Source organism: Liolophura sinensis, chromosome 7 (assembly GCF_032854445.1).
Source record: "Liolophura sinensis isolate JHLJ2023 chromosome 7, CUHK_Ljap_v2, whole genome shotgun sequence".
Lineage (NCBI taxonomy): Eukaryota > Metazoa > Mollusca > Polyplacophora > Chitonida > Chitonidae > Liolophura > Liolophura sinensis.
Window position 1 is genome coordinate 14,712,584 of NC_088301.1, and position 25,059 is coordinate 14,737,642.

Consider the following 25,059-nt stretch of genomic DNA (forward strand, 5'->3'; position numbering starts at 1 on the left):
CGTTTTTACTTACATCGAGGTGCGATATTCCGGCTATAAAACACAAAAATGAAAATGTACGCATTTCAATTGAGATGCTTCATCGATACATATATATATTTGGTCTAATGTCTTTTCTTTTAAGAATATCATGTTATATCTTCAATTAAGGGACACAGAAACATCTTCAAGTGATAGAAAATGGTAATTTTTATTATCCTCTTGACAAAATGTAAATAGTAAATATTACAAAAAGCAACACAGATACTGCTGAAAATACACAAAATATACATGATATATAATATACACTCTTTCGAGATCTGAATGTCACAATTGTTTCACAATGTAAATGTTTCACAATAATGTAAAACCCTTTTCAATACAGCTCTAATGATATAAAATGAGATTAGACAGGTATTTCTTTGCACTACACTGGAAGTGGGAAGCAAAAGAGTTTCCAAATAAATCAATACACGGATGTATTACAAACAGGATGGAAGTTGACCTATAGTTATTTGCTTGGGGTAAATTTCACAGTTCAGTTCAATGAATACCGACAGGAACAAGACCCATTTACATGCTCAGTAAAACGGATATAATCACAAAGAGTATATAAGTAATATACACAAACGTGAATACAGATTAAGTAAAGCTCTGAATAAATAATATTCGAAGAGAAACTCACATGCTGTATATAAAGACTGTATCCCTCATATATCGGTGGTCAGGTGTACGTGTGGATACAAGAGAGCGGAAACCGGGAGAAACCACCCTTGACCAGGTACCTGACAAATCTCCTGACGTAAAGCAACTTTTGACTATAGTAACGTATTCTGATACAAACCGTGGAAAGGGGGCACATATTCACGAATAATACTTTTACATACAACTTTTTTTTTCTTCCTTAAAATATTACCCAAGACAATAAACATTAATGGGGTGGGTGGGTAGTGTTACTTCTGAGTATTATAATATAAATACTTAATTCGTACATATACATACATAAAGGAGAGGGTTCTTTTTAGATATAAACCATGTCCAAATCACATCTACAGTGAAAGTTATCCTTCACCATGGGAGCAAAGCAACATGTTTTATGTTACTTTTTAACATTCACCATGTAGAAACGTGTTCATAAATACAATGAGCTATTCCTCTTAATCAGATTCAAGGGAATGATTGGGATACATCTTGTTTAGATATTCTGTATCAAAGCGATCGCCCGTTCCTTGTGTGTGTACACACAAATTCAAAAACAAACAAAGTTAAATACACGGTCAGGTAGAAAGACATGCTGAAGAGTAACTTTTGCATCATCTGTGGAGGGTGTATGCTCACCGGCTCTTTCCAGTCTCTGGTTTTTGTTTTCTCGCTGTGTTTATTGGGCTCTGTTTAAAGTCTCTGGCATGATCGCCAAATACAGAGCAGGCCATCTTCAAGGTGAGGAATTCCTAGGCCGAACGGGGAGCCCGTGAAGACACTCCAAACGACATAGTGAACAATACACACCTCGACACCGCCGGCAAAGGCTAACAATGAAAGAAAAAGAAACAAAGGAAAACGATTATCATCGGCATGGTAAACGCTCAAGAAATATCTATCGCAAAGTAAACCTGTAAGGCAACACTTTCCACACTTCCATCTGAAATAGCGCTTCTCCCATGCCGCAACCGCCTCGCTTATTTCCTCATTCGAAAATTGCGGAAGGACACAAAACGCGTTTCATATTGAATTAAAAGCCCTAAATCTTTCGACAAGTTTTCATATCGTAACAATGTTGAGCCTTTGCTCTAAACGACAAATAAAACAAATGGCGTCAAGATCAAGCACATTATATCGTTACCATATTCAGTTCATAGCCTCCATGCATCGTATTACACACCCAAATTTAGACACAAAATAGGTAACGAAATTCACGTAAGGCTACATCACACTTTAAAGAAAATATTCGCATCGAGAGACACTCGTATTCAGAATTCTGAGCCATCATTTTAAAGAAAATTCACTTTGAGAAGCGGGATTTCGCATTGCACTAATTATATCCCCAAATCCCTTTTGTGACAATATTCGCAAAGAAAACAACCTTATACGAAGCAGTAAGAGAAAGGATGATATTTCGCGGAAACAACTATGAATACACCATCAGAAACAAAGTGATCCACAAACACACGTTAAATGACAATCTCAAAGAACCAGAAAACATATGGGAAGCTAAATGAAGAAATATGCGTGACGTTATCGATCAGGTAAAAATGTAGAGGGACCACCACAAATGTGGGAACGTGATGAAGTATAGGTAGAAATCTGGGAACGTGATGAAGTATAGGTAGAAATCTGGGAACCTGATGAAGTATAGGTAGAAATCTGGGAACGTGATGAAGTATAGGTAGAAATCTGGGAACGTGATGAAGTATAGGTAGAAATCTGGGAACGTGATGAAGTATAGGTAGAAATCTGGGAACGTGATGAAGTATAGGTAGAAATCTGGGAACGTGATGAAGTATAGGTAGAAATCTGGGAACGTGATGAAGTATAGGTAGAAATCTGGGAACCTGGTGAAGCACAGGCAGAAATCTGGGAACGTGATGAAGTATAGGTAGAAATTTGGGAACGTAATGACATAAATAGAAGGTAATGAAGTAAGTAGAAATCTAAGAAGGTGATGTGGTAAGTAGAAATCTGGAATGGCAATGAAGTAAGTAGAAATCTGGGAACATACTGAAGTAAGTAGAAATCTGCGAACGTAATGAAGTAAGTAGAAATCTGGGAACGTAATGAAGTAAGTAGAAATCTAGGGTATAAGTGATGGGCTAGATAGCAATTTGTGGAATGCAGTGTCCTCTATGCAAATCTGGGAACGTAATGAAGTGGGCATAGAAATATGGGGTGCCTGACGAGGAGGGAAGGTTAGGGTCCGCAAGGGTCAGATAAAAATCGCGTCACTGCAAATGTGCGAACGTAATGAGGTAGGTTGACATCTTGGGGATGCAGTGGACACAAGCAGCAATCTGGGAATCGTCGTCAATAAGGCCCCTTCTGCCTTATGCATGCATCATGTATATGTAGGGCCCTTTGTGCTTCGTAAAATAAGCCACTGTCAACGTATTATAATCAATGTATGCTGGTCCTCTTTATCGGCTGCTTATAAACATTTAGATTAAGAAAAAAAACAAACAAAAGGAAAACAAGTACAAAAATGTGAAAGTGTATTACTTGGCGTTGCATAATGTATCTAATCTCAAGGCCTCGAAGATTTACTGGTTTTCACATCTTACAAATTTTGAGATCTCGGACCCAATATTGGATATTACCCTAACTACAAAGCAGCTGTGTTTAACCTTAGACGCAAAATACGTTGAAACACAACAGAATTCGTTTAAATGTGTTCACAACAAATGTTTAATACTCAAATTCGACCGTATTTTCTGTTAGATAAAAGAAGCAAGTGTGGTTTGGATATCTGAGTATAAATTGCGTCTGAGAGAGAATAAGAGTCTGTCAAGGAAAGCTTGGTCAGTTGAGGTCAAGGCCAGAACGAGAGGCTGAAGGTCAGTCATACATAAAGAGCCTTCCGCCAGAGTGCCCATCGCTGGACACGCCATCCGAAACATCTCCCTCTAATCCACCTAGAGAAATCTAACACATGTAGCAGCCTTTTAGGCATTTGAAATGTCCAACAAAGAGAAAATACCTGGGATTCTTAAGACCATGGCAATACTTTGAAGGTGATCTAGATTTTGGACTTAATGAGCTCAACATTGGGCTGAAATAAAACCTCAAACCACCCAAAGTTAGATCAAGTGTCTTAATTAAGGCTATTAAACTGTAACATTTTAACCATATATCCTATGCTATTCTCTGACATTACTGCGCGCCTCACGGGCTACAAACACCTACTTGAAACTTCAATTAAGTGAAGGCTTGCTATATATTTGGTGAGTAAACATCTGAATGCCAAATACGAATCAAAGTTATTCACACATGGACTTGTCAGGGAATCGAGGCTGTGTGTGCAGAGCTAACAAACGCCAATGTCAGAGAGACAGCCAGAGGCAGCTGTGAAAAAAAGGCCCTGGTTGTTGAATGATTTGGTAGCCTTGGGGATTGTGGTATATCAAACCATATCTCCGTCCTTGGTGGAGAAATACATAGCGAATAACGGTCTTCGTTTTACCTTCAATTCAAACGCGCCAGGGAAAAACTCTCTCAAACATACGACTATAGACAATAGACATACGTGAAAAAACAGGGTTCTGCTCATGCTGAGGCAATACACGACAGCACTCTGTATATTTATGCCGTCTTCAAAGGACAGTGGAGGAAATCCTTCAGATAGTGGTGTGAAAAAAAAAACAACAAAAAAAAGACACATCGATCCGAAGGCGATCTAACAAGTTTTGTATTTTTTAAGAGAATCGTGTGTGATAAAACACGCAGAGAGCATATAGGAAAAGAAGCATTAGCACATTTATACGTGTTATTCAAGACAACTTAGTATTAGGTCTTGTAACTACACTGTCTCTGAAACCAGGTCGGTAACAACCTTCGAGAAATATTTTCCACACCAGTGTGCAAGGATTCTTTGGTCAACACAGAATTACGCTTGTGTGTTCCGAGTAAGGAAAGCAGAAGTCTATTACCCACTAACACTAATACAAATGGGTGTACGCGTATACAAGGGACTATATAGCCTTGTTTGAAACCAAAGGTTAGAACGTTGCGATATCGAGGATAGGGGCCAGATGTATATCATGTTCAATAAAATGTTCACGCTAGATGTACAAAGAATTTCAAGTGAAGCGCAGCTTAAATACCTGTTTTGATTAAGAACTTTTACAACTACCATTGTGAACGATTTGGATACTGATTAAATTTATTTGCCTGAAACATTCTTTGCCTCTTTCCGGCATCATTGAAAACTGTTGACTGCTTCTTCAGCCTTAATTGAACACGTTATATGCTGTCTTAGTTCTTTGGAGGTTTTCGTTGAACGTGGTACATGAATGTCTGAACCGACACCTAATGACTAAAATGAATACGTGCCCTTCTCTTGGATACAGCACTTTTGAAATCCAGGTATATTGAAACCCAGGTATATACCTGACATGTCCATTTTAACTGTAGATCCCGTCACCCATTATATACCAACTCTTTTTCTTTTCGTTCACATTAAGCGCCAAAATACAATTGTATGCATATACCTGATTCTTGTCACAAATGTTAATCTATTACTCAGATTTCAGGAGGAAAACACGGCCACTGTCTTCGCCAAGGTTGCTTACCACGACAAATGAAAAAAACAAGATCAATGCATACGGTTACAATGTATGTGTGTTTTGATATTTATTTACTTCGCCATTTTGTTTTTACAAAGCATTGAGAGTGTGTTAACTGGAGTAACTGATATAACAGACACATCAATTAGATTTCATCTGTCCCTAGAATTAATGCCATGAATTTAAGCATGCTTGATCACACACCAGTCTTATGCCGCTGAGCACACCAAATTAATTAACACTTCGTTAATGGATGACATGGTGTAATAGTATGAAATCAATGATATGGTGATATTATAGCTGCCATCCTGCACAATAATAGTGTGGCTAGCCAGACAGTGGCTCAGCTTAGTCGTTTCCATAACACTCAAACAGTTTTGTTCAGTCAGGCATCGCTACGTACAAGTCACCCCTAGGGCATTATTGGCACCACTTCGCATTATAAAAAGAGCAGAATGAATACACATTGGTTGACGTTTAATGACTCACGTGAACCAAAGTTTATTAAAAACCAAAAGTGTATCATCACAGCTATAACATCACAGAAAGTTATCATTTTCTCGTTCAAAACACGAAAGGGCCCCCAACCCTCGACAAATATGATTTAATCTTTGGGAGAAACCGCAAAGTAGTGAGTGTTTTTGCCAAAGGTCGGTGGTTTTAAGCCTGCTTGTCCCATCCACGGCATAACTGGCCTCCACCAAGTAAGTGAACAATTCTTGCGCATGGAATTAAACAACAATGAAATAAAATAAATAGATCAATTAGTGTTAATCTTTTGACAATGCAGGAATTCGGGTGAGACGATCACTTGGTCAGGGATAATACGTCACCCCCTATGTATGATAATTTCAACACAGTGGTAGATGTGTGCGCGTGCATTCTCATACGTGACGTTGGGGAAGAGTTTAAGAGATTCTCACGGACCTGTCCAATAATTCAGGGATTAGGATCTGGATATACGTACCAGGGTAAATACAGCCGTGTCTATAGAAAGCTTGGTGAATCTATGTAAATGCTATAGTCAAGCCATCTAATATTTGCACCTAAAATCCAGGGCACAAATTTAATTGAACTCAACTGCTGTAGGGCAACGGCGAGCCTGCACAGCCTGGGTCTGGTGAACTTTGACATTCCAGCCTACAACAACTATACTTGTCATGCATTCAATGTTGCTGCTATGTTTGTAGTACATTGTGTCTCGCTACGGCAAAAATAGAGCTCCCAGACTAATGTTTACCGTCTCTCCAGTCCTATATCGGATGAAGCCTACTCTCTCCCCGAACTAGGTTACTTTTGTTCCGTTTGCAGGGTTTATGGGTAAGACGTTGTGTATGTGGGTATAACGTTATAAAGGAGGTAAAAGTTGAGCTTGAAAGGTATGGAACCACACAGCGCTCTATTAGCATATCAAGAATATGCCAAAAACGCAGCAGATTTATACCACTGCATTACTCTCATACTAATAGGCCTACAATATCCGGGGCAAGCTTCTGAAACATATGTATGCCTCTCGTGGTTTCATCAATAATACGTGCATGTGCATCGTTGCAAACATAAAACACGGCATGCAGAGTAACAATACCGTCCGTCAACCAACTTAAAAATACAAACAAAACAAAACAAAAACAGAATAATACAAGTTGATAAACACAACATAAAGTTGATTAGCCCAGGCTAAGATTAAACCAATAACGCCAAAAAGGACAAAACAGAATAAAACAAACAGATGTTCTTTCGGACACACTGACACACCACGTGTTTGTACATTACCTGTGACTTAAATCTAGTTTAGCTTTATCCACGCATACAACGAATGTTTACTGTTGTTGATGCTCTCTACAATTTCAGTCACACAATCATAATACACTTAGCAGGTACTGAAACAAATTAATGACATCTAATACGTAAGCGCCACAACCATCACAGATAAATTTGATATGAAGTCGAATGTTATATGGTGGATTTTCTGATTTCTTGCAGATGCAGGTTCATTTCCTGTTCAGCAAATTACAGAAACAGCGGGAAGCAGCGCAGACATGCTGTTGTAACGACAAAGTTGTACAATGTAGGCTATGCTGGGTTTTTTTTGTTTTCTGTTTGGCTCTTGTGTGTATGTCTCAAGCTGTCAGCACGTCTTGGGTCACGTTTGGCTCACCGCCAACTTTCCCCCCGCCTAATTTCCACGAAGCCAGGCAGCTTTTGGCGGGCTTGCGACTTCTTTAAAGAATTCCATGTCAATTTTACCCCAGTCTATTGTGTCCGGATTGCAAACGCCAGTGACCTAGAAAATAGAGCGTAGCCTTTAACCTGGTCAGGTCAAGAGCAGAACCGAGCAAGCTTTAGCCACATGGGCTACCTGGCCGGTCAAGCTGAGATTAGCTAATGTCCACCAAATATTTGAGAACCTATAATCAAAAGCACAGCAGTGACTTTGTTCCCGGACTATGGGGGAGTATTGTTGGAAGGAACATATCTAAACTGTCCCAAACGTGCGAATATAGATGTCCGACATACTGTTTAATTGTTTAATTCAAGAAAGAGTACCTAGACTCATACCATGTGAAGAAAAAAAAAAACTAAAATCTTTCTTTGTTCAAGTCCAACAACAGAACAAAAAACATTAACATGCTGGACTCGTGAGATCCTTGGCATGGAGAAAATGGTCCCAGCCAATTCTATAAACGGAGCACATAAACAGAGAAAAGTGAAAACAGACTTAGATTGTGACACATGGTGCAACGCACGGGCAATGTAGGTCACCGTGTTTATCAGAGGCCTGTTTCACTGGTCCGGGGAAATACGGCCAACAGCCCTGAATATGGCGAGACCACTAAAAGAAAAACTTTCCCAGGAGTTCGCCTTTTCCAAAAAGGGCATGTTACAGTGTAAGGGTATAGTCAACCTGTCATAAATTCATAAAAGTTTCCCACTGAACATATTCGCCACCTACGCATGATGCATCTCCTGCCATATTAATTCAACCCGATTCGCAATACCAGATAGAGAGTGCTTTTAATCTATAAATTTTAACAAGGGCCCCCTAAGTGTTCAGCAAACACTAGTGGGTTACAATGCTTTTGATATCAATGACATATTAGCCTTCACAGCCACTGCGCAATTCAAAGTAAACAACTTAATGTCACTTATCACAAACCCAAATAACGCATGCACATATATCCCAATCAATTTAACAGGTAGGTCTGAACTGAATTGTTGTCAGCTTTAAATTTACACGGCGGATATTAAAACTTTATATAAGAAGAAAGAACTGGAATGCAATATAGACTTCACAACACTGCCCTATACTATATCCAACGACATGAAATTATGCACATGCGTTCAAGCCTATAATGAGAACGACCATAAACTAAAGCAACTCTGGTAAAACTAAACTACCCACGACTGTCTCAAATATTATTCCAGTTATCAATGAAAACTTGTTTAGTTGACTGTGAGAATATTAGAATATTAAATTATTAAGAATATTACTGTATACCCAGGAAATTTAAAAACGACAACTACTGTACTATTGCTATGCATGTTTGCTAGCAACTATTTAATCACGGGTGAGTCAGTATACCAACATACTGCACCATATGTACATCATAGAGATAAAGATACGCAAACCCAACAAAGATCGTAGGCAATACATCTATAATCTACAACACTGTAAATGAAAACAAAACGTCATTTTACTCCCTGGAACCCGCAGAAGATGCTTAAAGAGGCCATATTAATTCGACAACAAGGTTTTTCATTCACCCCGTAGAGCACGCACTTTCGTGTCTTAATGCAGAGACAGTTTTAATCAATAAAACTAGAAACTCTAGAAACGTGCACATCGAATTTCAGAAAAAGGAGCGACATGGACGAATTAGTCAAGTGTCTAATGACAACAAAGAAAAAGAGTATAAGTAGATAGCATATCGCGTCAAAGATGTTACATACTCCAGCACGTTGTGTATACTTCAATCCAGCAAGTGTTTTAATCCCGTATTCGTTATTCCCTTTCTAACCACATTGAGCTACACCCTGTCTCTGTCGACCCGAAGCAATTCTGAACTAACTTCAAATAGTGTCTACAAGTAACGTGGGGAAGAACGTTAAAACAATCCTCAAGACACCAAATATCTAGCAGTCCTTCAGAAAAATCTAGAATCAGTTTCATTCTTTGTGCAGCTGACGTTAGTTCTGACGCGCTAAAGAAGGGTTCGCTGTGAACAGGGTACGTAATCTGTGTCCGTCAACACAGTGAATGCATATATGACCTGATGTTATATATTACGCCACAATGCACCGGAACTTCCAGCTTTACTGTGCGGCGCGCGTCAGTAAATCGACACACTATATATTGTTCTATATATCAGGTAATACAAATGCGTGGTGAAGAATTCTCTTATCACGCATCGTCGTTTCCATAAATGAAATTTTCAATTTTTAAGTTTCTTAAAAATTACTTAAAGTTGAATCACCTGCAGCCAAACTATGTAAGTCTAGAAAACTGAAAATTCATAAATTTGTAGATGTACTATTCGCTGCATGCAGACCTGAAAAGTGCAATCGTGTAAATTAAATATCATTGCTAGAAATCCAAATCCTAAACCATTCGCAAAGTTAGTAGCACCTAAATCTCTAGGTAGGCAAATGCTGTAAAAGTTTACAACCTTAGTTAAATATTTCAAGAAATGCTCTGTTAAAGAAATGCATAACAGACACTTAACTAAGACAGTATAACCCACATACTTTTTCATAAAGGAATGATAAATTAACTTGTGTTAAGGCGATGTTTTAACCAAGAGTTCACTCTAATTAATTGATGTTCACTCAGTGCGAACTTACAAAATGAAATTTGTACTGTACATTTTGAGCTGGTGGCGTCCTTGCGCCGCCAAAGTGTAATGCTCGTTAGACGAGATTATCTGGTGATTCTGGTTGTCTATAAATATCAATTTAAAAAAACCCCTGTGCATTGATAGTTTTTAGACCAAAAGATATATCCGCATACAAAGTTAATTACTTATCGGAATAAAATGCTTCGTCATACAGTAAACAACAATTTCTTTAGAGAAGATCTACTTCTAAAACCATCTGCTGGTAGTACGGGTGCTATGGCATATTAAAGCGTGACTGTACTGTAGGTGGGTGTAAGTGATGGACGGGGGCAGCAACAAGTGGCAGTCATTAGGCCGAAACCTTGAGCCGTGGCGAGGAAAACACGCCACTGATTTACAGATGGTGTGCAGTGTTGTTCAACTGTCCATAATCTACAGCGATGTCTACACGAGTGCGGCTAGGCCGAGAATGGGGCCCGGATCCGAAAACTGCTCGCCTTATATTGAGGGCTAAAAATAACCAGCGATACTCCCCCACAGTAGTACTACAGGCGTCCTATTGAGGTGACCTGGTTCGTGCTACAGGCTACTAACTTTGCTTGTTCCTTGTACAGTGACGTGAGAAAAATTCCTGTGGTCAGACGGAACGATATGACAAACGTGTATACATAAAGTGTATATACCACTGTCAGACCACTGAACTTGAATCGGGTCAGACTTTACAAATGCCTAAACCTCAAGAAGCTATGCAGAAAACTCAAAGAACTGTAAACGCGGAAAAATATGCATACGGTACAACTACCGAGTCACGGTACATAACAACAAAGTATATAACACAGCTCTCTGCATGCCTAACCGACATTAAGATCATGGAGTTCTGCAATTTGTAATTTTTATGCCGTAGGATCATTATCAAATTCCGGGTTCAAACTTAAACAAGACACAGGACTGTCATGAAAAGCTGTTTTGCAACTTAACTAGCGTAACTAAGGGTCACCTTGGATTATTTCTTTAGTTATTTCCTTATATACAATATTCACACGATGGATGAAAGAGGCTGAACTGCTTGGAGTAAACCACCCACTTACAGCAACTTACTGACGAACTTTCCCCACATGTGCATAACGTATTGTGCAAGATAAAGGCAAACGAGTGCCGTCTAGTTGTCACCACTGCCCCACAGGCAGTGTATAATCTACTAATTCCGTGCCGAAGGCCGGGTTTGAACTCTCACCTCGATCGTGTGTCCTGGCATTATTAAGCTGAGATTATGATAGACTTAATCCCAGTTTGAAGTATACTAACACATTTTTGTCACTTTAGCACCAGTGTTTCGCTTAAGCACCATTATACTGTGCTTCTAACGTGTTGAGAAACATGCTTGACTTAGATAAAGGTTTACTGAGGAAGTTTTGTGAAACCGGCCCATGTCATCGTACAGGCGTCGAATTACGATGTTGTGTTCACGTGGCATATCTTGTTTAGCGGAGAATTCTGAGGCAACATTAGGTCTGACCGAGCAACTGTACGACTGGGTGACTGTTCGACAGAGCAACTGTACGACTGGGTGACTGTTCGACAGAGCAACTGTACGACTGGGTGACTGTTCGACAGAGCAACTGTACGACTCGGTGACTGTTCGACAGAGCAACTGTACGACTGGGTGACTGTTCGACAGAGCAACTGTACGACTGAGCAACTGCTCGACCGGGCAACTGTACGACTGAGCAACTGTTCGACTAGGCAGTATGGGGCCTATGACTTTCATTATATCATACATGTTATATTACCTCCTTAAATATAAATCTGGTGTGCAATAAAATACATCTAAACGTTTACGGGCATAAATTGAGTGAGTGAGTGAGCGCTTGGGGGTTTAACGTCGTAGCTAACAATTTTTCAGTCATATGACGACGAAAGAGTCCTTAGAGTGAATGTAATGTGCCTCCTTGTTGCAGGACGGATTTCCACCTCCCTTTTATCTAGTGCTGCAGGCATAAATTTCACACCCCGTTTTTGGGAACAACGCAACAGCTGTGATACTGTAATGCAAATTTATGCTAGAAGTCCAAAGTCCAACGTAACCGATTTCCACGAGGACTAAATGCTCCTTCGCTTGGATATTGGAATTGAAGGATCAAGTTACTCCATGATATGAACTGCCTAAGCGTTTCTGCTTGGGCGCCAATTTAGATATATCAAGTCAAGCCTTGTGGCAAAACATGAAACTGAATCCGACGTTCGTATACCAATCATAAACCATACAGTCCCAAGACCTATTTTCAAAACAGCCTAAAACCAGTTCCCAAAGAAATAATATACAAATAATATATAAGCTGATGATATGTAAGAGAGAGGAAGTGAACAGTTTTCAATGCTGCATGCAGGCAAGAGCGTGAATCCGTTAATAATTTCCAGATCGACTACAAATATAGATCTCTAGGTCTCTCTTTGATTGCAACAGTTTATAAAAGCGGAAAGCTGATGAAATAAATATAAATGCTTATACAGCCCCTAACCTCGGACTAAGCCAACCAGAGCGTTATACTCTCGATAGAATTTAATAAACTTTGAGTGGCCGCGTTTGATGAAGTATTCCTGACACATTATTTTCTTAATTCGAAGTAGAATAAAATCCCAAGACAATGAATTAGTAATTGTGTTACATCAGTAATACCTATATATAAGGTCATGCCGCTTCAACAAAACATTACATAAAAGAAGCACAGCACGTGCAGGGGAGATGAAATGTTCGAGCTGAATGCTGATGAAGAAACCTGGTTTTACAGTGTCCTGTCAGGAAAGCAAAATAAACATTATCCTCATAGACAAATAGATTTTATCCAGAATAACGTGATAAGACGACAGCTTCGAAGGAGAAAGACGTGACAGCCGCGCACGTTGACAGGTCTGTTCTATCAGGCCCCGATATCGTCAATTATTTTTCTCCCCCACTGATACAAAGCCCTCGACACAAGAGAGAGGAAATCGCCAGCACCGGAGACGGATCACGACTTGCAGCCAAATGCCTCCATAAGAAGATAGACGCATTGGAAATGTTTAATTAATTACAGACGGGATAATTGGACAAAGTGATTTGGCAGTAAGGGAATTCATTTTAGCCTATTAACCCCGAAATCTCGTTGCTATGACGGATAGCTGACTGTATAGTCCTTGCTCCTGTGTCAGAGGTTACAGAGTGACGTTTGAACGCGCTTATCCGGTTACCGTAAAGTATCACTTGGTACGCGATTTGCCGAGAGTTAGAAATATAGCCTCGGCAACTTCACACACAGTCTAATCACCTCAGTGCCAACAGCCAATTAAGGCCGAACCAGACGTACCCATAGCGGTTTAACTATACAGCTTAATTTTGTGGTTAACGGGAGAGCGAAATCTGCATCGACTAGATCCTAAATATATGGATCCTCTGAGAAAGCATCGATAGTAATCTCCATTATTCTACACTGTGCTTCAACTGTCTGCCAAATGATGTAGCTTTCAATCCAAAGGCTTCTATAAATTTCAGGGAATACTAACATTGTATTATTATGTAACCTTCGGCCTATCACGGGAACAAACGATTACTTCCGACGCCAGGGTTTCGTTTACGTCATTAATGATGTCAGAGAAACTGATAAGTGTGTTCATGTATCAACTATTTATACAGCAAAGGTGAAATCCCTTACATATATTTACCTGGAACAACTGCATTTATACAGTCCAAGGCGACGGAATGGTTTTGTCATGTTCTAGATTTCAACCTTTCGTTTCTCAATTTGAAGTTCACTAACTACAAAGATTTTGGTTATTAGCTGTGGCGCTATACAAATTACAGAATGAAAAATAAAAATGAAAGCAGCCACAAATGTTAGAAGATATAAAGTATTGTGACATTTATCTTGGTCCCTGACGTCTGTGTCATTGTGCCATGCCAGACAACCTCGGCAAGCTATAGAAAGTCACACAATATGGGACAAGGGACCATGACCATACCTTTACTGCACCTTTTACGTTTGTTTGCACGTTAAAAGGCCGACTCTTGTTGAATCCCGACATTTGCGATAGATGATTTCTACTCTTTAGATGCATTAAAGATAAATGACCAAATTAAAGATCGTCATATACAATTTAGTCACCTTTACATGAGCGTAAGCCGCGAGTTATCGGAACATTTCACGATCTGAGGCACGGTTGTACAAAAGTGTATTAGCTAACATTAGGTAATAAAAGCCGAAAACTTTTAAAGTTAAACCTGGTATTAAATCTAAACACAGTTTTGAACAACCGGGCAGCGTACTGTTTCATTAAACACAGCCTATATGGTACAATATATCGCCTCATACCTTAATGCACCCCTATATACATGCATATGTCAAGAAAAATCTTATGTCAAAAGCATGCGCGTTCATGAATATATAACTATCTAACTTCCTCGTTTATTAATTCCTCTAGGTAGCTGAGAGTACAGACAACAGTTAATTAATGCAGTCCCCACAGAGAGAATAAAGATTTCCTAGGATCGCACAGTGGATTTCGTTGTGAGAGATAATCTGTAATATGCATGTTAATATGGGCCAATGAGGGAGGTATGTCATATACCTTGCTACAGTTATTATTCCTAAGGACCTAGTGCACTGTCCATTAGAAATTTATCATATATGTCACACGGTGTAAAGGACATGCCTCTACTTCGTATAGTACTAGTATTCATTCCACAGCTAAATAAAGTATATGTATAGGGCAGTGAAAATTGTGTGGGGGTCATCAATGCCTAATTTGCTTACATACAAAAAGTAGTTTTTAGAATACTTTACACTGCAGTTTCCTGCCTCCTCAGCAACACATCAGACATGCAAGTGCGAAGCCGATGGGTTGAACCCTTCCTTTATATAGTTAAAACCATCATGGGAGAATCCCTTTCGCCGCTGCTGTTGAAATGGGTAAAAACAAAACCAATTAGGCACGTTTAATACCCACATTGTTTCAGACAGATTTTCAACCAGGAGTTGGTGATTCTAAGTGGATGAATTTTCTGAGGTGTCACTGAGCGTCTGTATGGATGGCTAAAACAATAACCGTCTATTTTTTGGCCCAAAGAAATTTTTCAGGAAACGGGTTCAAAGGCTATATGTTTTGTATTAACGCGATATTTCTCAATAGTACTTTCAAACATGTTTGCAAGGATAATCACATCTATCCTCCAAAATGAACACTCAAAAATGGCAGCTACATGTACTTTGCATATATCGGAGCGTAATTCATCATATGGTGATTTTTTTTTTGTTATTTCGCGTCCACTACCAACCTGTCGATCAACGGTATGCTTTTACCACTATAATGTAGAATCTGCTTGAACGAGGAGTTTGAACGTCTACACAGAATATAAAACCCTACAAAACAAACGTCTAGTCCAATCCCTTTTTTGAACGACACAATGGCAAGGAGCCTCAAATTACACAGCAGAATAACAGAGGAATTTGTGCGACATCAAGCGGACTGGGGCTGAATTCAGCAATAACAAAGCCTCCGTTACGGCAATTGAAAGATGCGGGCTCACTCAAGCTTCATCCGGGACACCGAATAGCTGATAACAATCGTCTTGGTTTTGAAACCCCGAGTGATTACAAGTTTGGGGTGACATTAAAAACCAGGAAATACTAGTCTCGGCTGATTGTAAACACCCATCAAACAGCGGTATCCAATGTTGCCCACCTGGACGTACATCAGCCTGCTTTTATTTCAGGGCAATTTTCCAGATAAGAGCTCATTAACCGATACCCTTAAGAATAAGCGTCTTATGGCCCCCATCATTACAGAGCAATTACCAGCACGAGTGAGCGTAATGACAAGCGAGAGTCGAGAACAAAACAATGAAATATCCACATCAGTTGACAGAAAAGGATTTCAAGGAGTCTACTATGTCCTTTAAAAGGCGCAGACATCTCGTGTTACTCTAGTGTTATGATTTCCACTCGGAGGGAAAACACACACGGGCTTCGGGGTTACCTAACGCACCATACGGTCCAAGGCCGCCATAAGCAGTGCCAAGATCAACCGTCAACGGCTCAACTCTTTAATTAGTCACTGATGCTTCAGATCAGTCCAATATAGCTATGGTTAAACCTTCACAGAAGCATATACATCCAAGCAGGCAGACATTATCTAAGGCTAAATCAAGATGCACGTATACATTTACCTGTTTTGTTTTGTTTTTTTTTCGAAAAGAGAAAATTACCTACAAGAATATTTGCGTTGAAGTAAAATTATTAAAATCGCTTTGGATCTATAGCAATAGTATGGTAATAAAATTCATCGCTTTATCACTTGCCATTTCTATTTGGCTTATGTAAACGACATAATCTATTAATTTGAGAAGTTTCCAAATATTTCATGACAACACATTTTACAAAGTAAAACACCCATAAAATAAATTTAAAAAACACATAAAGGTTTTTAAAGTGCATGTAAAATATCATATACCTTTTAAAAATGTTCCGTAGCTACCATGAACATATTAGGGGATTTAACAACGGCTTTGGCGAAGTCCACAATCCCTTCCTTGGTAAACTGGTAAGCCTCAGTGTAATCAGTCCCCTCCAGTGGAGGGTAGAAAGCCGCCTTGTGATGATCGCTCCAGTAGATTAAGCATAGTCTTGGGTACACGAAAAGGTTGACCTTGTCCATACCATCTGGAAAAGAACATTTCTTGGTTAATATTTTTGATTGACATAATAACATTCCAATATTAGAATATTACAGATGATAGCTGGGCATATTTCCAAACCATTGTTTGTCAAAACGATCTTAATAATTTTTACAGACATTTTTCCTAAAAGAGGCATTTTTTGTTGAAGCCAAAATACAGACAACGCAGATTTACGAAAATTTAAAGGTATTAAATTTTCCGAATGAGAAAAAAGACACCCATCAAACGAAAACAAAGTGACAAATTTCCCGTTAGAAGTGCTCGTCATAAATAACAAATTCATTTAAGTCGTAGCAATTCAAAAATTCCGGTATGGTGATAGTTTTTATATCAAGCAATTTTAAAATATGTGCACTACGGGCATGGTGTTTGTTTTCAGTCCCCTAAGCCAGTTTTGTGTTCTGCAAACAGATATTTTTATTTAGTTTACGCCTTACATTGAGATAAGGTGTCAGAAATAAACTTCAAATGGATTCTGAGGCCGGGGACACATAATATACTCAGGGTATCTTCCGGTCTATTAACGCTAGACAATGCTCTTCTGAAGGTATATACCAGATGCGCATCCGACATGAGAGGATATTAACTTTATGGAGAGCAAATGAAACGACAAGTCACATATATAGCAGATAACATCGATAAGTTCAATAAACATTAGTGCGAATAGAGACCAGCATGAAATCAAGAGGCTCATGCCCGCCAGTGACCAAAAAATTTTTAAAAACCGATCAGAAAAACAACGCACCGCATTTGATCCGTAAAAAAACGTACACATCACACGCTGTCGCAAACGGTGAGGAGCGACAGCATTTGTTAGCATTTCCGACGTTTGCCAAATTGTCACCACAGGCCATATCAATTAATGGCGCAGAGAACAGCGAGTAAGACGGCAAAACCACGGCACGCCGCTGATCACAGGAAATAAGCCCGCTGTCACAGCGGCTTTTTGCAATAATCTAACAGGCCATTTAACTGAATCAAATTGCCTCGGCTGTTACTCGCCTTTTAACCGCAACAAGGTAAAACCACAAAACAGGCAAGCGCTTCCTCGGCTCTTTTTTAAAATTAGTTCATCCAACACAGAGAAAAACAGCTATGGATTGGTCAGTAATACTATAGTATTATCCAATGACGATTATCTGCAGTGAATCTGAACGTTGTACGATCCAAGGATGGCAAAAGATCAAAACCATTTAAGCGATATTATTAGAAATATATAGAACTTGGGAAAGCCAAGTATATCCCAAGAATTACACGTGTCATCTGTCATGAACGCAGAAAAAGAGAGAACAAAACTTTTAGATGTTTAAATATTCTTGTAAGCTGATGTGAAACCGAAAACCTGAATCTTTGGAAGATAAAGCTAAGATCATTTTTTGACATTATTTTAACAATCAACCCGATCTTGAAACACGCAGCTCTATTTCAGAATATTCTGGGCTATGCAGAACAATCCGAATTATACTAGTCATGATAGTACAGTCCTCATATTAGGACTTGCAGTTTAAACCACATGCGTAAGTTTGTATGGAAAGAGCGAATCCCTGTCACTTTACGACAAGTTAACCCAATCGTCTCGAGATCCGCAACCCGCTACAGCCATAAAATATATGTACGTATGTCTCAAAATTGCAGAACCATCGAACGCTGCATTTTCATTAGACAAAAGCAATAATGTGACAAATATCTAAATAAAAATCAAACTGTTTCAATTGTCAAGACCTTCGTCTGGGGCAGTCAAACTGTAGCATTGAAATGATTTATCTATTTTCTTGTAAATTCGCATCTAGGCCTAAAAATTGAGCGTGTACAAGGATGTGGACAAACTGGCAGTCTGCCCGGGAGACAGTTGACTCGTGGAGAAAGTGGCCTTCGTTATTATGCGAAGATACACAGACAGCCTCAACATAATCAAATGGTGCCAATGTTAAGGTCAGAATAGTGGCATCTTAATAATATAAACACTTCAAAACCGCAAGTGAAGATGTAATTCAGGCAAACTATTATGTACGTCTTAAGAACACTGTAAACTGCCAGAGTAAAAAAACAACAAAGAAAAATCACGCTACAATTTGCATTATCTTCGACGCAAGTATGAATTAACTGTGACAGAGATCAGCAGGTAAGCTGTCCTTATACCATTTTAACATTAAGTTCCAAAATAATGCAATATGGCTCAGAGATGAAGAACTAATGGTTAGATATAAAGTACCATTGCTAGCGCATAAAGAATTAGTGTATGAGCCTATGCGTCTAAACCAACACTCGTACACCAGCCGTCAACCTGTACGGACGCTTAGAGGCAGTGACCGAGAGGATAAGCACACCAGCACGGCGTCACCTAAATGCCTCTGACCAATGCGGTCGCTGTGAGTTCAAGTCCAACTCATGTTGGCTTTCTCCCAGCAACCTGAGAACCGTCGTGGGTTTGCCCTGGCTGTGCCTAGTTTCTTCCCACCATATATGCTTGCCGCCGTCGTATAAGTGAAATATTCTTGAGCACGGCGTAAAATACCAATCAAATAAATAAATAAATATGGACTCTTAGGTCAATAATCCCACGACCAATTCCCAAAAACGACATCTGACACAAGCCACCAAAGAACTACGAAAGTATATAAAGTACAAAACTAGGACGGAACACCGTCGATGTTCTCGACTATAAGGATCTATAGATACAACTGTATGTATAACACTATGATCCTATCCTTTACTGGACACAGCGTTCTATGCGCCGGAATGCGCCGTTAAACGACCAGGAATCGACCAAAGATAAAATAAACCTCTTTCATCTGTGACTGTTGAGCCCTTGAGCATATTCCATGCTATGGTATGTGGTAAAGGAAACTAATGACCATTATATACCTGTATAACATCTTTTGCAAAGCACAGGTGTGGTCAGTATCATGCTTGCAGACGTCCGATTTGCAACAGTTTACACCAGCCAGTAAACAGCCACATGAAATGTGTCATCTGCAAAGTCATAAACTGTATGGTTTATGACGATACAGAAGACCAAACAAAGAAAAATAGGAAAAACTTCCCTCGTTCGTTGCGTTACAGTCTCATCCATGTGAGGCATAATTTTCTGCAACATCATAAAAACCGGTTTAACTTTTGTTATCGACTCTTTCACAGGTATACTCAAGTGTACAGGTGTGATAAAACTGATGCCCACCAACATAGCGGTTTATTTGGTGTCAGAAGCTGGTGGGGAAATTAAACGGAAAGACATCTCACGCTTGACAAACTAAAAACTTTCATTGTGTCAGATGTTGGCGCAGATAACTTAACACGGGCATAATAATTGTCGGTTGACGGCGAACGCGAAGCGCCTTGTCGAATGAGACGGTAGCGCGAGAGGAGACCATCAACGGCGTGCCCATAGTTATCTGTGTACATCGATATAAGGTATCCAATTAAAGCCCTGGCAAACCTCAAGTGCTACGTGATTTTCTCGATAACTAAAGCCCGGTAGCCCCAGAAAATCTAAACAATCGTGACAGTCAGTAAACTTCTAACAATCGCCCCCCAAATTCAGTATTTGCTGATGGCAGGTAGCGGCTGATGACCAACTCTTCGGAACTCTATACCTGTCTGGCTATAACGCTTCGGGACAACCGTTAACCTGGAGCAGTCGGTGAAGTAGATGTAGAGATGGTCGTCCCGGGACCTGCCTGAAGAGCCTTCATCATACGTATTAATTTTTCCATATATAGGCGATCAAAATACGATTTGACAAAACCTATACAAACTGTCAATGAAGAACACAAAGTAAACTTAACATAAGTTTATTTAGTTGAAGATTCAATTGTCTACATACATAACTGTGTAAGAACTATAACAATGTCGATTTTGGTCGACGACAGATTTCTCTTCCATGATTTTCCACAGTTCTGGCGCATATATAGTTTCTCTTGATAAAGATTAATATTACTTGCATGGAGAGAAAACATGATCTCCCTAACCTAAAGTGAGAAACTTCATATACTTTCTTATTTCTTTGGAAGCTTGAGTCAAACGTTGTTTTGGGAATTGGTCTTGCGATTATTGACTCGGAACGTCCTTCTTGGTTGTTACACGAATGTTTCGACGCGTAGATTTGACGAGCTCTATTGGCAGAACAATTCCTATGTAGAGTTTCATCATAACTAATTCTAGGCAAAACTAAAAGTCAGTTAGAAACAAATGAGCACAAAATTAAAAATTACAATGAATTATGAAGTTGACAAGGTTCAATTCAATCGAATGTAGCAGAGTGGGCATTTGATTTCATCACACCAGAATGTGATAAACAACAAGAACAACAACAACAAATTGGTTTATTTATTTCATTGGTGTTTTAAGCCGTATTCAAGAGTATTTCACTTATACGATGGTATCATGTTGGGAGGTAATCGGGCAGAACCGGGGGTGGGGGGTGGGGGTGGTTGGCGAGGATAGACAAATCTAATATTTCATATAAACTAACAGTTCATATACACAATATATGCAGATTTATTGTAGAAAAATATTAACCAGGTGGTTTAAAAGAAAATATTCTCACTGGCGCAAGTGATGAACGTGGCCATGTTTTAAGTGGGACATTTCCTTTATTCGCCAGTAGCCGAAGACAGTTAATATTCTCTGATAATTAAGATCTTGTTGAACTGTTGTTTTAGGCACACATCTATAAAGTCAAAAATTTTGAACGGAATTTTTGTGTGCAATTACCTGTGGTTGGTAAACGGGAAACAAAATTTCTTTATAATCATTCAAACTGAGCCTGAAATCTTAGTTTTTTATTTATTTATACGTCCTTTCATTATTCGTGGGAAATGTAAAGTATTAAAGTCTCTCAGTGAAAACGCTTGAATTAGGACATCACATGCATGAATACTAAGCAGCTGAAGAAAAGTTTCGCAAACGGTGCACATCTTTGCTAATTGGATGCTTTCAATTACTCTGACATAACCAGCCTATTTATAGGGAACACTCGGTGTAACCGCGGCTCTGTCCGTCACACTCCGGAGACTTTTCTGGGAACTATCTCATCTGCAGCCATGAACAGAATGCTTATAAATATTCTCTTAATATTATTTATTTATTTATTTGATTGGCGTTTTACGCCGTACTTAAGAACATTTCACTTATACGACGGTGGCCAGCATTTTGGTGGGAGGAAACCGGGCAGAGCCCGGGGGAAACCCACGCCCATCCGCAGGCTGGTGACAGACCTTCCGACTTACCTCTTAATATTACTTGTATTGCATATTCCATTCAGCGCAAGTCATGTGATTATAGGTTTAGATTAGAATAACACCTCAGCACACTCCTTATCACATTACATACCATCCTATACATATAGACCTGAAACATTCGTGGAGAATTATGCAAATTGTCCCTGACCACATCATACGATTGGGAACCAAAAAAACAGGATCTCACCAATGGGAAAGCTGATTATTTTTGGAGAGTTACAACTGTTTGATCATTCGTGCAAGGACTCATTCACGCTGGATCATTTCAATCCAACTTTGCCAGCAAATTACCATTCTGAAAAAAAAAAACAAAAAAAAAAAAACACAAAATAAAAAAAACAAGAGAAAACGTTTGTTTGGTGCTGATTGCTGTATAGCAGTGGCTTTTCCCACGTTGGTGTGTTAATGCAGAAAGCCTCAGGCGGGCACTCAGACCTGTAATAAATGCATCCAGTCGAAGTTTGTGCTGTTTTACCTTTCATTGATTGCTCTCACTTGTACGCTGGCTGCGCTTGTCGGTTTTAATTAGTGTTTGTCTGATTTATTACGAGCCCAAATCATTGATAAAAGCCATCCGTATACACCGTTTGACTGAGCCCTCTTGAGGTTATATGTGTGTCATTTGGTGCGTGTTATACAAGCGGATAAACGCTCAATCGTAGACCTTCTGTGCAATCTGTGCGTCAACCATATATATATATATATATATATATATATATATATATATATATATATATATATATATATACACATATAGTATATATTCGCGTACAAATTGTATTTATCAAATACACTACCGCGTATACATATTTAAATGATGTTTACATAATTCACAATAATCTGAGCCGAAGTTACAACACAATCTATTCGAACTACAAATTCGTTCCAGTTCTAAATTTGACTGAGATCAGGCACACGTCACCTATATTGAGATACAGGGTCTATACTTCGTTTTCTCACTTGACTTAAGACGAATTCAGAAGTTCGTTCGAACGTATACTTGATATACAAATACAACCCTGCATGTGATGTATGGAGAGATCGCAACCTTTTATTTAGAAACTTGAACGTCGGCAAATGCGGTATGTATAGAGAAGCCCAAATGTCTGTTGTGTACGTTATTCAAACTCGTTCATATTAAGAGATCTGAATGTATCGTATCTGAGAAGTCGTATCAAGATATCATCGATTTCAATCAACTGATCGATTCTCCCTACCAACTGTGACACTAGTTTTATGTACACACACTCCTGAGCAAGAAAAACGTTTTCGAAATGGGCATAATAAATTTGATACCTTTGTCACTCATGAGAGGTCGCCTTAAAAACGTTTTACACGCAGCTATACAGCTAATAGCAACCAACGAGAGTCGCTGGCTGAAGGACACTTGTCAAGGAGGAAGTGACAGAAAAGTTCCGATATAGTTTGACTGTGAAGTGTTTTATTAGCAGAAATGCAATGAAAGATTGATCAAAGCTCTATCCTAATGTTTTCATTTTAGACAGCACATGCAATGAAGGATTGGTCACATTACTATTCTATGAAAAAAATTAAACTCAGCGTGCTTGAATGAATGATAAACGAACACATGGCTTTGTTTTCAACCGCATGTGATTCTATCAGATCACAGCCTTGCACAGGGAATTACGCACCGACTTCACCTGGCATCGTTTCCTCTCATTCACGCCTTCCATAGTTACGCTTCTTAACACAAGATCAAAGACCTGGTATATGACGTGTTTGGTAAAGCGTCGCCTATACAGAAATGGCTACCGTTACCACCACAAATACTTATGTTTTCAGTATATGTTCGCAGGTCTTATACCACATATATACTATTTATTTACTTAACGACTATGCGATACTGAAAATACATGCTAATAAGTTTATAACTTTTTAACAGAATAATCGCCTGCAATCGCAGAATACATTCTAGCATCACTCAGACAACTGACTTCTGTTAAAATGAACAGATTAATTTTTTGAGTGAATTAAATATCTTATTAACAATTATCATTTATATACAAAGATGAACTATCTGTTCATCTTCACAGTGAGATGTAATATATCAGATTAATGTCGTGTTATTACATTTCACCTATTACACCAAAAGTCGAACAGACCTAGGATCAAACCTTTATTTCATGTTTTTTTTTATTTTGGACAAAATTGCCAATATACATTTATGTAAAACAAATACACCTCATATTAGGTACAATGCAGTTTGGATATACCTTCAACATTGTTCTCATGAAAGGTGAGCAAGGCAGTCCTGTACAGTCTTTACGTCCCGTAAGTCATTTTCATCCTGCATATAACATTTAGGAATGTTCTTGATCTTCGGAAAAGATAAAGACCACACAACCCGAGAGACCAGCTCCAATGGCTCAGCTGCCAGAGCGTCCGCTTCGTGGGGCGGTAGATCCAGGGTCAATCCAGGGTAGGGTCACACTTAAGACCTTAAAACAGGAGGTTGTAGCTTCCTTGCTTGGCGTTCAGTATTCAGGGAAAGTGTAATCACTAGTTGACGCGTATCAGTATAATGGCTCGGGTGAGGCGGCTTATTTGCCTTCGGTAAGTCGTCTCCGTGAAGCAGCACTGGATAAGACCGGTGGAAATCCGTCCTGCAACAAGGAGGCACATTACATGCACTCTAAGGACTCCTTGTTAAGTCCTTCGTTAGACACCAAGCACTCACTAACTCCACGCGACGGAGACCGTCATTATATATTGACATCTCATTTATAGGTAGATTTAGAAAGTACAGAAGTGTGATGGCAATGTACGTATTTTACAGCCACTTTAAACCGTTTAGAATAAACGAAAGTCGGTACTCTATTCATGCCGAAAAGTAACCAAAATACATAAATTACAACTGCAAAATTTCTTAAACACCCAGATATAACGAGTTAAAATACATGGCTTGAAAGTAACGTCAAATACATTGATGTATACCCATTCTTTTATTATTGCAGTAGAACAAAAGGCAGCGTTAACCACTTAAATTTAATGAGGAATTC

General features: G+C 39.1%; 1 protein-coding gene across 1 annotated transcript in view; it reads right to left on the minus strand.

The window, feature by feature from the left end:
- Window positions 1–203: 203 nt before the first annotated feature.
- Window positions 204–25,059, minus strand: part of LOC135470669 (uncharacterized) — an 86,313-nt gene continuing 61,457 nt past the window's right edge. The window contains exons 25-26 of the mRNA XM_064749704.1: window positions 16,574–16,782; window positions 204–1,508 (exon numbers count right to left, since the gene is read on the minus strand). Of these exons, the coding sequence (XP_064605774.1) occupies window positions 16,577–16,782 (206 nt within the window). The 3' untranslated portion in view covers window positions 204–1,508; window positions 16,574–16,576. The remainder of the gene's footprint in view (window positions 1,509–16,573; window positions 16,783–25,059) is intronic.